General features: G+C 40.2%; 1 protein-coding gene across 1 annotated transcript; it reads left to right on the top strand.

The window, feature by feature from the left end:
* Nucleotides 1–4: 4 nt before the first annotated feature.
* Nucleotides 5–12,948, top strand: CAVIN2 (caveolae associated protein 2). Its single transcript, XM_067548994.1, has 2 exons — nt 5–618; nt 10,321–12,948. The coding sequence occupies exons 1-2, from the start codon at nt 148–150 to the stop codon at nt 11,110–11,112; spliced, it is 1,263 nt and encodes a 420-aa protein (XP_067405095.1). The 5' UTR covers nt 5–147; the 3' UTR covers nt 11,113–12,948.
* Nucleotides 12,949–14,722: the final 1,774 nt, after the last annotated feature.

A 14,722-nucleotide genomic window follows, 5' to 3' on the forward strand; every position in this document is an offset into this window, starting at 1 on the left:
AGCAGCTGGAAGGCAGCCGCGTTGGGCAGATTGTGTGTGTCCAGCAGCTGCCTGCCCGGAGAGTGGCGTCCCAGAGGGATCCAGCCACCCCTCGAGCGTACCAGGAGGGGGCTGCGGAGGCCGGGGGCCCCTGCTGCGCTCCCCGCCATGGGAGAGGATGGGGTGCAGGCCGAGAGGAGCAGCGCCCAAGCTCCGCCGAGCTCCGAGGAGCAGAGCCCCAGCCCGGCGCCCTCGGGCAGCCCCAGCCCGCTGCCGGCCGCGCCGGGAGAGGCGATCCGGGAGGGCTCGCAGGTGAACGCCATCACCGTGCTCACCCTGCTGGACAAGCTGGTGAACATGCTGGACTCGGTGCAGGAGAAGCAGCACAAGATGGAGCTGCGGCAGATCGAGCTGGAGGGCTCGGTGAAGGGCATCCAGAGCGACCTGAGCAAGCTGTGCAAGCACCACACCTCCACCAGCAACACGGTCAGCAAGCTGCTGGAGAAGTCGCGCAAGGTCAGCGCGCACACCCGCGAGGTGCGCGAGCGCATGGAGCGCCAGTGCGCGCAGGTCAAGCGGCTGGAGAGCAACCACGCGCAGCTGCTGCGCCGCAACCACTTCAAAGTGCTCATCTTCCAGGTCAGTCCGGCGGCAGGCGCCTCTGCCCCCTGGGCTGGGCTGGGCCCGACCCGACCCGGCCCGGCCCTCCTGCTCCCCACCCGGCCCGGGACCCCGCTCTCCTGAGCTTCCAGTGACTTGGGCCCCTTTACTTAACGCCTCACGCCCGCTGCCCTAGCTGGTGGTGGGGTGGCCAAGCTCTTCCTTCCTCTCCCTCTTGCGCCCGTTCCTGGGGGCAGACCCATTGCAACGGGAAGGTGGCTGGAGGTGCCCTCTCTCCAGTACTCAGCCACCCAGCCCCTTGCAGTGCCACCTCCACGCTTCCTCCCACAGCCCCTCCGAGCCAGGTCTTTTGAAGAGCCCAGTGGGCCTTCTTCCTTTACCCTCCACCCCAGGGCTTCTGAGAAGGCGAGGCTGCTCTAGCAGTGGGGATCTAAGGTGTGTGCAAAGGCAATTAGTTGCCTTTCCTCACTGGTGAGAAATGCCACACACACAGCTGCGCAATACTGGAAACCATGTGCCAGGCATGGACATTCCAGGAGGAAGGTTGGTGAACGTGCTCATTCCTCACCCTTGTGCTTCCCCCTGGACATGCATTTGCCAGACACATCAGAGCTGCAAATGCTTCCACACTGAGAACACCCTCTTGTATTAAATCTGTGTAATGTATGAGATTTCCCTCGGAGCCACATGCATTTGCCAGGTCAATGTGGCTAATGATCAATCACAGAAGACACTGGCTTTCTCATGGAAATACACTGTTCATTTCAATCTTCCTAGTGCCAAACACAGAGTGCTCAAATTCATCATTTGTGTAGAACATACGTACTTTTTACATGGATACAAATACTTTCCAGGCTGGTGCTGGTGATGAACAGTGCTCACATCCCTTATGCAACACATGTACATTTTTCCTAGGAAAATATATTCTCTATCACTGCTCTTGGTGTTTAACTCAAAAGAACACTGATTCACTAACCCATGAAGGTTGGGTGCTCTCTTATAGATGCAGATACATTTGGCATATTGATGCCACTGGCGCCACATGTTACGCAAGTCACAGATCCATTACCATTCTGCAGTACCCACTACATTATCATGCCTACACCCATTTTCCATTTCAGAATTACTAGTACCAACACAGAGTGCGCACACATTCATGGCCAACAAGTCCATGTGTTTTAGCATGTACAGTTTGTAACATATGCATGCCACATTTCTGAATAAAGCATGCATAGAAAACTCTGCATTTCACCAACCAGTTTATATTCCCTGCTCTGCAGGATGTTGAAGGGAAAGGAATCCACTGCTCCTGTTATGCTTTCATTGCAGCACAAGGGGAGCGTGTGGAAACTTTGAGAGCGCTCACATAATGCAATCGTTAACTCTTTGAGGGCATAAGTGGGGGAAAAGTAATTTGCCCAACTTGATTGAGGAAGTAGAACACTTAGAGTATTAATATTTCTTATTGCCCTCGACAAAATGCCAACTTTAATTTTTAGGTCTGCCCCAGTACATTCAGAGATCTATTACAAACAGAGTTGTAAATCTCATCTTTCTGTTTGTCAAACTTCCAGTGAATGAATGAACAGTTTGCATATATTCTCCCTTTTAAGGAATGATGTGGATTGTAAATAAAGTGAATTTTAACCAAATACAGGACGAGCTTTTTACTTCTACAAAGTGACATTGAAATTTTGTTTTGGGAAAATCCCATTTGACTTCAACTAGTTAAATGCTAAAATGTAATTTAACCTTTTATCATGTTAGCTTATATATTCCACTTTTATATAGATATATTTTTAAGCAGGTAGTACTAGATTTAAAGATTTGGCAGGCTTGATTAAACCAGAGCTCATTCCTTTAGGAAAGACCCTACCTTGCTGCTTATTATTCTCTTGAAGCTGTAAATTAGTATTTTAAAGATGGATGAGGAGATGATCATGGCATGTATAGGGCTTTTGCAGCCCATAGTCTTTTCCATCTCAAAAGCAACTGACAAGTTGTCCATGTACCAGATGTATTAGAATAGATGAAGTACCTGGACTTCTAGAAAGAATTTAAGATATTTTATTGAAATTTAAAATAGTACTATCTCATAAGGATCCGATACCAAAAGATGGGCTTGAGGTACTTAAACCTTTAAGTTTGGGGTGGGGTTGGCTCTAAGGTTTTGATTTGATCCAGAGGTTTTTAATTCAGATCTCGGTCTGAATCAGGGCCTTGTTGTGCTAAGGGCTATACACGTTTTTTCAAAAAAAGACAGCTTTTCTCCAGAGAACGTGCATTCTAGGATTATGAAAAGACGCAACAGGTGGAAGAAATAGACAAAAGGGTGGGGTAAGGGTGAGCTGTTGATTGTCTCAGTTTAGTACTTGTTGCCTTGCTGTGGGCAGCTGGCAGTGCATTTTAGGCATCATGGTGGAGAGTAGTCTTAAGGAGGGATTTGAAGGAGGACAAGGCAGGGGCTTGAGGAGATATTTGCAAAATAAAATCCTCTGAAAAGTTCAGGGACCTTCAAATTGGAGGTTTTGGCTTGGGCCCTTCTTTAATACCCAGTTCCAAAATGCATTATTGGTCACAAAAGTAAACCAAACAATGTCGGCCCATTTTTATGAGTGACTGCAGAAGGAAATTCAGCTTCTAGAGTTTCATGTGTCACTCATAGTGATCGATACCTTGTACAGAAGGATGCTGTGCTAAATCTCTCTTCCAAGGATACGGTGGACCCAATTTTCCTCTCACTTACATGAAGCAACCCTTACTTGACATCAGTGTAAATCCATGGAGTTAAACTGCTGTGAAGCTGGTTTAAATAAAAGGAAAATCGGGACTGAGGCCTTTATTTAGCAAAGAAAAAGTCATATTTAACTTCAGTAAACGTATTGCCAAGAAAATGGAGAGACAAGGTAGGTGAGGTAGTATCGTTTATTGGGCCCATTTCTGCTGCTGGAGGGTACAAGATCTTCTTTAGGCCTGGGGAATATAACCAGGGTGTCTGAGCTAATACAAATTGGGACAGGTAGTTAAGCATAAGGAGTTCACACATGCTGTAGGAGACCACTTAAAATGAAGTGGGCAATTGAGGGTTAGATTGATATGGAGTGACTCTGCTTATCTGACACCTCAATCCTCATCCTCAAAGGAAACCTGAACAACAGCTTCAAAAGATGAGTTTGGGAACTGAAATTGGGAAACTAGAATTGTGCTAGATGCTAAAAACCAGGCACTAAACAAAGACACTGGTTTTATGGCATGTTACAAGAATTTGTAACATGCTCTGCTGCCTGCTCACCTTTAATTGCCCACTTTATTTTAAGTGGTCTCCTATGGCATGCATGAACCTCTTATGCTTCACAATCTGTCCTGAGTTGACTTGTATTTAGCTCAGACACTCTGATTACCTTCCCCAAACCAGAAGAAGAGCTCTGTGAAGCTAAAAAGCTTTACCTGTCCACCAACAGAAGTTGGCCCAATAAAAGGTATTACCTCACCTACCTTGTGTCTCTCATATCCTGGGACCAACATAGCTACAACAACATTGCTAAGAGATTGTAATACTTCCTTTCAATAACACAAACCAGCTATTAAGAGAAACTTAGGTGTCTGGTGGACTGACATCCCAGGCAAAATCTCCTGGCCTATCACATTTGAGTGGCTGGTATGAAATAGCTGTTTGGAGTGGTTGGAATTCTCTCCCATGAGTGATGATGGGAGGGGCTGGGATTTTCCACCACCGGAGGCTGTGCTGTTCTCTTTGCCAACTGTGTTCAGCTCAAGGGAACAAACTGACCACACCCTGGCAAGGATCACAAATGGTGGCCATGAGACTTTTCGGTTGCCTCTTTCTTTCCTTCTGCATAAGCCTGCTAGAAACTGTGTTACCTGTCTGCAGATCTCCACAAAAGCTGTACGGTCTCTTTAACAGATGTTTAATATAGAAAAGTATTAATCCTCTGTGCAGTCCCACTAACAAAAGAATTATACACAGGAAAAAGCACAAGGGAATGGGTGGACTTGTATGACAAAGGGCAGGGAGCTCTGGGAGAAAGAAGCAACTGCTGCCATGATACAGTATTAATAGCAGATTTGGTTTTAAAAAAAGGAATTTGGATGTTTGGTGATTTTGTTTAGTTTCGGTTTTATTTTCCACCACTTAAAAACAAGTTTAACTTCCATGCTGCGTGTGTCTCATTAAAGGACTCAGTTTCCTGTTCTAGAAAAACAACTTCATGTGAAAGAGAAGCATAGATTTGGGACTCAATTCTGCATTTGAGTTTGCTCCCTGTTATTTTAACAGGAGCATTGGGTGTGTAAGGAAGACCTGACTGAGCTCAGCGTTTATATTTTCTGAGGACGGGCTGAGACTTGTTAATGCCAGATTTCCTTCAATGTATACACACATTATGAAAACACATTTAGAAAACTATCCATTTGCATATTTTGTATTCAAACGTTCTTAATTTCTCCCTAGACTTTCTGCATTGTTCCTAGTTTGCATATTTCTTTAATTGATGCCATATTTTTAATGTTGTTACATCTAAACATGTCTTTAAAAAATATTACGAATACCATAAGTGGTGCAGCACTCTGAAACACTGAAGTGACTGTTTTCAAATCCTTGTTAAGCTTTGGCATTGTTCCTGTCTGTTTTATTGTAACCACATGACCAGCATGATTTTGGACTGCATGGGTTCAGAACAAATTTCATGCTGTCAGACATGCATTAAGACACAGTGAAGGGGGCTGATGTACTAAAAATCAAAATAAAGAGGAATACAGCCTCGTGTTTCAATAAAATATCTTGTTTACTATTGGGTGGGACAGAAAAGTATGTAAATTGGAGCCAGGGGTAAGTAAATCGGTGTTTTAGCCCCTTCCAGTCACTGCAGTTAGTGAATATTTGTCCCTGAAATGAAACGAGCAAGAGAAAATTAACTCTGCGATTGCATTTTGTTGCATCAACCATCCTAACAAACAGCGATCTGAAAAAGCACCCTCGTGTTCAAAAGTAAAGAAACAAAGGGAAAGCAAGCAAGCAGGCTGTGGGTGATGTACTGTAAGCTATTAACTTATTAGAAAACTTGCCTCAAAAACCTCCCTAGTACTGTGCGCTGCTGGCTAGAAATAAAACATATCTCAACCCACACCCTTCTACAAACTTAAAGAGCAGGTGTGGTCTGAGGAAAAGTGGAAAGAGTTAAAGGCTGCCCTGAGCAGCAGTGACCTTACTCTTGACAGAAATCTGCACTTCATTGGGCAAAACATTCATTTAGAAATATTAGGTAGCTAAGCATCTAACGACCCTCTGCAAAATAACAAGGGAGTGGGGCTTCAGAAAAGTTCTCTGCTGCATGTGACGTCCTCTATACAGTCTACCCCAGATGTAGGCAGTTAAATGCGATCTTCCTCCACACCGTGCATGCAGAGATGTTTGTCTTCAGTGGTGATTCTAGCCACAGTCAGTGGTGGGTGATTTAAAAAAAAAAACAATTCTCACTATTGTTTGTTATTAATATTCACTTACCTGGTTCAATTTTTATAGTACATTGTTACGAAGGTGAGGCCTTTCCATGCCTTTTATTATAGAGGAGAAGTATATATCTCAAACAAGGGCCCACAAAATGACAGCTTAAAACCCCTATACTGACTAAAGACCTGATCTTGCAGAAACTATCAGGTCAAATTTCTGTTAACTTTGGTAGGAGTTCCACATAAAGGAAGCACTTGCAGAATTGTGTCCCCATTGATGACGTTAGAAACCGAATACAGAAAAGCCACTCGATGGTTGTGTATAGTAATGACTGACTCATCTGGAAAAATGCAAGCTTTGTTTTAGCTTTCTAACTGTGGGGGATGGAAGAAAGATCTATTTTGGCCCCATCTCAGAACGTGTTAGCATGTTTCTCCTGGTTTTGATTCAGTTCAAGAGATCGGATGCTTAAATTTCATCTGGAAAAATTAATATATGATAGATACATGCTGGAGTTTTAAAGTATAGTGTGCTCATCCTACTACAGTTCTACAACCTAATTAATACAACCAAATGTAACATAATGGAGTTCATAAGGACTGCTGGGTAGATTTCAGTCAAAGTTATTGATATCCCATTTATTAATATGCTCATAGTAATGATCTTTAAAACAGTATTTAGCAGCAAAGCATTACTTTTGTGTCTTCTGTGCGTTACCCAGAGATTTTATTCTACATATTATAATTTGCATTTTTGTTGTACCTGCTATCCAAGGATCCCATTACGCTTTACAAACATGAATGAGCCAAGTCTCAACACCCATTCAGAAAGGATAGTATCTCCATTTTACAGGTGGAAAAACTGAGGCACAAAGATTGATTTGCACAGGAAATCTGTGACAAGTAGGAATACAAGCCAGACTTCCTGATTCCCAGTCCTGTGCTTTAGCCACAAGCACACCCCATCTCCATAACTTTAAATGAATAATTAGTTGATTATTAAGGAGCATTATAGAGGTTATGAATTTTTACCTATATTGAAAACTGGATGCTCCAACCTCCCAAATGGTTTTTTACATTAAAATAAAATATTTATAATGTTTTTAGAATCTGCAGTACTTTAGTTTAACAAACAGTTTCAAAATATTACTGAATTGACCTTGAACTGAACAGTATTGGTTCGTCTCTGGATCAGACTCAGCATATGATCAATTTCATGTGAAACCACTTTTCTATATTAAATATTTTTAAGATCCCATTCATCCTTATTCAGACAGAACTCTGATTAAAGTCAAAGGGCATTCTATCAAAGCAGGATTTGGGCCCTTTATTTTATGTAATGCAATTTTTAAAGTAAATCTTAATAAATCCTAAACCACGTAGTTTACAAGAGATTGTCTAAAATCTTGTAATCTGTTTGTCTTATTTACATTCTTATACCTGAATACTGGAACATATAGAACTATACACAAAACTTCTAAATGTCCTGATTTGAAAAGAATACACAAGGCCCAGTAAACTTTTATACTTTTTCTTATACTTGATTCTCCAGATAGTTAGTTATATTAAGAGTCGAATTGTATCCACTCATATAGTCTATATTTCAGTAATCAAATTGGAGAAAATTATAAACATTTGTATTGCAGTAAGAACTTTTTTTTATCTTTAAAGCTGCTGAATAAATACTTGCTTTCTAGTCACCGTAAGCCAAGTTAAAAATCACAAGATTACATACCAGGCCCATGTATTTACAGTGCTCAGCACCAGAACGACATCTTTATATGCAGACATGTGGCAAGAAGAGAGATTGTTTTATTAGGATTCCATTTTAGGAATAGTACAGAGCATTTTGGGAGTGTCATTTGTCCAAGTTTATTACTGATTGTTAGTTCAAGAAGGTTGATAGAAACAACAGAATAGTAAAATATGTACAAATATCGCACACCGTTGTTTTCCATCCTTTTTCTTCTGTAACGAAGTATATTCCTCACACATATGAAGCACACTGGTTTAAAATTCTGTTCATAGGTGTACATATAATTTGTTTCCAGGAAGGCTACTTCGTGTTACAAGCTAGCAGCAAAGGAACGTGACTTTTTATTTTAAAAAACCAAGTCACATACATAATGTAGTTTGGTATTTGCAATGCATTCATGCAGTCATTTCTGTGCAGCTTCACCAGAAATCTTAACCCAAGAGACCATTTTTTCTAGGGATCATGCTCTGTGCTAAGGAACAGAGATTTTGAATTGCTTGTGGTATTTTTCCCTTAAATGCAGGCTCTTGTCCAGTAAGGCCAGATCTGTCACCATCACATCTGGCATACAGTGCTTTCCATATCTAAAGATATGTTTTGAACCTTTGCCCCCCCCCCCTTTCTCCCCCCCGGCTGCAGCTCTAAACGAGTTGAATGGGGTATCTCCTAAGCTTTGCCTACTTAAAAATGATAAAATAAGTAGTATGAATGCAGAACATGCAGATATTACAACAATAGGAAAATAAATAGATGAGGTGTTCTAGGTTTGCTTGCTTTTCTTTCTTAGGACACAATCCTGCAAAAACCTGCCACCAAGCAGAGTGCTTACTACTGGGAGATGTCCCCTTTGAATTACTCATCCTTGCACGTGCTGTGCTCAGTAGTATCTATTTACAGGATGAGGCCCTTAATTCCCAATTCCAGTTCTTTGCCCTGCTCAGCCTCCACTTAACTTCATTTAGAAACTCTTCAGACTTCTGAAATACATCCCTCCTCCCTGGCCTTTCTTCGTTATAAAAAAAAAAAAAAAAGCAAATGCTGTCCAGCTCAACTGCTTGATGCAAAGTACCATTATTCATTCCCTATGGCATGTAACAATTTGGTTCCTCTGATTTTTGCATGTTGTAAAGTGATTTTGCAATTTCATTTATTTTTTTTAGAAGTTTCACATATATGTTTAGTTTATATGTCCCATCCCGTCCCCCCAAAATAATAATAATGATAATAATAATAAAAATCAGTACCATTCCCTCTGTATTGAAAATAGAACATATTCAAATCATCAGGGGCTGGATCACCTCTCCTACCATAAAACCCACAGGACAGGGAAACCTGTGCAGTTTTTCAGAGTTTCTCCCACAATATTCCATTGAGGGAAAGGAGAGGCCGTGTTCCCACCCACACATAAGGGGTTGAGGGTTAGTCCTCACCCAGCTCAAAGGAATCACTGAGGGACCTGCAGGAGGCCAAGGCTACCCCACTTGGAAATCCTGTACCTCCATACTAGTGCTGGAGCCCCTATGGCAGCCCATAGGACCTCCCTTGAAAGCCAAGCCTCGCCCCATTCTGTTGCCCCCTCCTCCTCACGGAGCTCAACCCTGCAGAACACCGCTGCAGCCAGAGGCGGTGCGGACATGGGCAGGGTGAGAGCAGCATGCCAAATATCTCATCCTCATGTGACTCGAAGTGGGCAAAATCTGGCTTCATCAAACTGTGACAGCAAGGTTCAAGCTTCCGTAGTTAAAGTTAAACAGAACTAAAAATACGGGACCATATCGTCAGCAGCAATAAAACTTGTTGAAATCAGTGAGGCTTAACTAATTTACACCAGGTGAGGATTTGGTCCATTCTTTACAAACATACTCTTTATTGACTTTTCACAACCAGGTATTTTTTTCTCTCAAACACAACTAATCCTACTTTGCTTGCATATTGCAGTTTCCATCTGAGGATCTCAAAATGCATAACATTTTAATGATGTAAGCCTCGCCATCCCTGCGGGGTAGGTCAGCAGTATGTCCCCATTTTAGAGATAGGGAAACTGAGGCACAGAGAGGTTATGTAACTTGCCTGAGGTCATATGGTGAGTTTGTGACAGAACCAAGAATCGCCCCCAGACTTCCCAGTGCAAACTCATGCACTAACCACAACTCTAGCCTTAGATTTACAGCTTTGTAGTTAAACTCTTTATTAGTAATATCTAATTTAAATGACAGAATATGATTTCCATTCTCGGTCTCTTTCTCTCCTGAGCTCTCTGAAACCTCACAGTTGGCAACTCATTAGTCTTAAGCTGTACAACAGAATGGTTGAAAGGGCTTTGAGTGGTTTCTTGCTCGTTAAATATACCAAAACAATAAAAAATGCTCAGCTTCCATCATCTCATTGTTTAAAAAAAAAAAAAAAAAACAATGTAACATTGTTCAGCATTGTGCTTTGTTTATCTATTTTGTGTCCTGTGAACTATGAAACTCAAATACTGTCAACTCTTTCAGGAGGAAAATGAGATTCCTGCTAATGTGTTTGTGAAAGAACCTGTTCCCAGTATCACAGAAGGAAAGGAAGAGTTTGTGGATGAGAACAAATCTCTGGAAGAAGCCTTGCACACGGTGGAGCTATCGTCTGATGATGAAATGCCTCATGACGAAGAGGGTCTGGATGACAGTGGAGAGGAAAAAATGGGAGAATCAAGAGCTGAGAAGATAAAAAGATCAAGTCTCAAGAAAGTGGACAGCCTCAAGAAAGCATTTTCTCGCCAAAATATTGAGAAAAAGATGAATAAGTTCAGCACAAAAATTGTGTCTCCTGAACGAAGGGAGAAGATTAAGAAATCGCTCACTTCACATCACCAGAAATCCTCCTCCTCAAAAAGTTCCTCTTTCAAAGTGTCTCCCCTCACATTCAACGTGAAGAAAGTTCATGAAGGAGAGACCCCTGCTGAAAATGAGGACAAACCAACAGAAACTACAAGCAGCGAGCAGGCAGTGAATGACGAGGAGACCTCATTTACTGAGGGGCTCTCTAATATGACAACTCCAACTTCTCTAATTGAGGAAGGCAAAGCAATAGCTGATTCCCTAGAGAAAGAAAGCAGAGAAGGGGATGCAATGATAAATAGCAACATTGAGCTTTCAATTGTTGAAGATGATGAAGAGTATGGGACAGCACTAGAAGTTTGTAGCCAGAGACTGTATGATGAAAGAAACAAACCAACCGGTGAGGAAACAGAACAGTCTGAAGAAGAATCAACCCAAGCAGCTGTTCTCCAGATAGACCAAATTGCATAATAAATCTGAGCCTTCCTTCATGTTCCAAAATGCAAACAGGTTTAGTTAAGCAGACAAGCAGCGTATATTTCTGTTACACATACAACACATGGGGTGACATTGTTAGTTGTTTTCTATGCAGTGCTAATGTATTGCATAGTATTGAGAGGCAGAGTGAACAGGATCTACTATGCAATCAACCTATAAGGTGCTCCACTCCTATATAAGTCAAATAGCTTGTAATATTAACTTAAGAGTTGCTGCAATTAGAAATATCAGGAAAAGAACTGACCAGTGGAGGCAAGCTGGTCAACTGGCTTTTTAAGTTAGATCAGGGAAGTGCTTGGATAGTAGTCAAGAAATATTATTTTTTCTTCTTATTGCAGTGTTTTGCAGCTACGAGTAGTTTATATAAAAACCTAATGTCACTGAACACACTAGCTTAGCTTGCCTTGCCGTGTCCTACATATGCTAACGGATTCAGTCACTGTTGTATATACTGTGTTTATTTTATTTTGGACATGGCTTCATTTTACATTAAGACTAGAAGAGCAAAATATGCAAAGGGTGAAATCCTGCACCATTGACGTCAGTGGGATTTTTGCCATTGGGTCACTGGGGCCATGCTGTCACCTAGAGTCTTTTGTTAGTCACTTAGTAGAAAAAACTGTGTTTATATGGCAAAGGGAGAGATGATTTTGTAATCTACAGCAGTTTATAGAAATAGATTACTGACAAGGATGAATGTAATTAGCTACAGTACTTGGTGAGATCTTAGGTAATGCTTGGCATGTTGGCAAAAGTTACAGGGATAGAAACAAGGGATGATATGATAGAAACAGAGGCAATACAGTGAAAGAGCAGAAGGGCAGAATGTGAAAAAAAGAAGGAAAAAAAAATCTATACTACCAGCATAAAGAATGCACACTCAAGTAACACAATTAAATTACTACTTATCCCTTAGAGAAGTATATTTTCCATCTTTGCACCTACACAAGATTGTATCTAAGAATTTTTTGAAAGTAGCATAACTTATCTATATAAAGATTTTCGTATATATAACGCAATACCTACTGATGAGTTAGATAGTTACCAGGATGTAAGGACAATTTTTGAAAAAAGGGTGTTGGACAGAATGTTGAAGGATAACAGTGTGTTGTGGTTTGAACTGTGTGACGAGGAGGAATTATAAATGCCAAATTATACAAGCCGTGGAGTTGGATTCTCCGCTAACATTACAACTTTCACAAAAAAACAAAAACAAAAATAAAAAAATATTCTCAAATTAGTTTGCAAATTTAAAAAAAAAAAACATTAAAAATGAGGGATTAAAGAAATTTGTCCCTTTGAATATTCATTTCAGCTACTTATAAATGTAAAAAGGGAAAAAAAAAAAAAAAAAAGGATAAAACCGTTACCTTACATCCTTGTTTTTTTTTATACATTTTTGGTTTTTGTTTTTCTGTTTTGTTTTCTTTTGAATACTGAGAATTCTCGTTACATAACATTGCACTAACATGCTTCCTTCACGTTGTATTTAGAATTATAAATCATTTGAAGTTTTCTAAGAAAAAAATACACATTACCAAATGCTTAAGAGAGATCACTGCATGGAGGGGCAGTCCCTTGAACCTGCAAGTCACACTGGAAATTAGCCCCTAATCAGAGTTCATTGTAAGCAAGCAATATTAAAAGTTAAGCTCTTTATTATATAGTATCATACAAGAACTATCATCTGTAAGAATGACAACATAATCCATGCAGCTATATTATTTTGTATTAGCTATAATGTAACTCAGTTATTCAATACTTGTAACTAACTACAGATGTGATGAAGTAAATAAAAAAAAAAATCAATCTAATACTACCATGTTCATGTTTGGGCAAAGCAATTTTAGGAGTTGGTAAAGATAAAGTTAAAGACTAAACATTTACTAGAGTTTGCATCCCAATTGTCCCAATTACATTTATTTCTTGTTCCCCCTTATTTACATATCCAAGCACCATTTCTCAAATTTAACTTTTCAGACACCACTTTGCCAGTTTGCTAAACCATCTGAATATTTTCATACAGCTTGCTGAATCTGATAGTTCCATCTGCATTTTTATTGCATTGTACTATACTTTTAAATACTCCTACAAGCATAATTGTATTGGACTGTACATTTCATTTAGTCACACAGATAAACTTGTCTGCAAGAGTGTCACGTAGCCCTAGTTGACTTAATTTTACTGACAGGCCAACGCATACATGTTTAACCTTTATGGAACAATTGTCAACTTCCTGCAGCCATGAAATGCTAGCTAGGGAACCTAACATAATGTTTACATTTCACTTCCAGATATGTCTGTTTTGTGTCTTCTTATAAGCTTTAATTCAAACAGTACTACTGAAAAAATGGCAGACACGTTTTGTCGTTTATAGACACGAATTAATTACATGCTCTGTGTTCTAAGAGCTTTAAATCCCCTGTACAATAAGAACTGCAGGTGTTCAGCACCTTTGAAAAATTAGCCCAATAGAGAATTGGTACAAATAATAACTTCAAGTAACATTGTGTACACACAGATCAATGTTAGGGCCAGAATTAAACCTTTTCTCCCCTAAGATTATATATTTATACATTTACAAAAACTAACAGGTCTGTAATCCTAGCAACATAAAAATGATCTTTGTATAAAATTCACAAGTTTATTCTGCTTTCTGCTATCTCCTTTTACTGCATCCCATAAATCAGAGAGAGAGAAATTCCTTTGTTCCAAGCTTTCTTAAATACCCTTTCTGTCTTTGTTTTCCCTGACTCCTGAAGATGAATATTAGTCCCTAGAATATACTTTCATGGCAGTATATCTGCAGTGGCAGCATGATATTTTTAAAAAAATACATGATTGCCAACCTGACAACATACAGTTTTCAAGCATGAGTATTCTTTGTGATGACAGGTATGTCTTTGTATATTTTAACAAAGGTGCATCTACTTCTCTGGATACCCTTTACATCATGTAAAAGATTGAGGTCTCTATGTATAAAGTATTTACACATTACTATTTCTCAGATGATAAAAGCTTGTAGCTAGTACTCAGCTTCAGTGTATGAACTCCCACTGAAATCAATGTGAGTGTTGCACAAAGCTTGAATACAATAAGGACTACATGGTAGAAATACTTACATTAGTATAGCTGCTGATGCTTCTATTTCCAGTGCCATAAAAACTTCTGGTGTTCCTATCCACTTCTGGGTGAAAGGAAAGGCGCATTCTCTTGACCTTAATATGCTGTCTGTGGCCCTGGACACTATAAGAAGACACCTCTGTGAAAAAGACATGGTGATATGGGCCTTCTCTATTCTTTTTATCATCAAATAAGGAGAGCGTAGAATGCAAACATTGATGGAGTGCTCTACAAGAGGTTTGTTGATCAAAAAGAAATAAGATCTACATGCCAGAAGTTATGGCATTTTTACATTGTTCACATTGAATAAATTAAAATACGTTTTTCGATCTGGCCAGGTCACCTCTCTAATGCTACAATTAACTGATGGCCATACAAGTTAATGGGTATGCTCAGAAAAACTAGAGTAAAAATGACACCTTGTTAGCTAACATACCTGCTGACAATGGGACCAGTCCAA

The sequence above is a fragment of the Emydura macquarii genome, unplaced genomic scaffold, assembly GCF_026122565.2.
Source record: "Emydura macquarii macquarii isolate MOO-44397 ecotype Brisbane River unplaced genomic scaffold, CSIRO-AGI_Emac_v2 contig_1253, whole genome shotgun sequence".
NCBI classification, from domain to species: domain Eukaryota; kingdom Metazoa; phylum Chordata; order Testudines; family Chelidae; genus Emydura; species Emydura macquarii.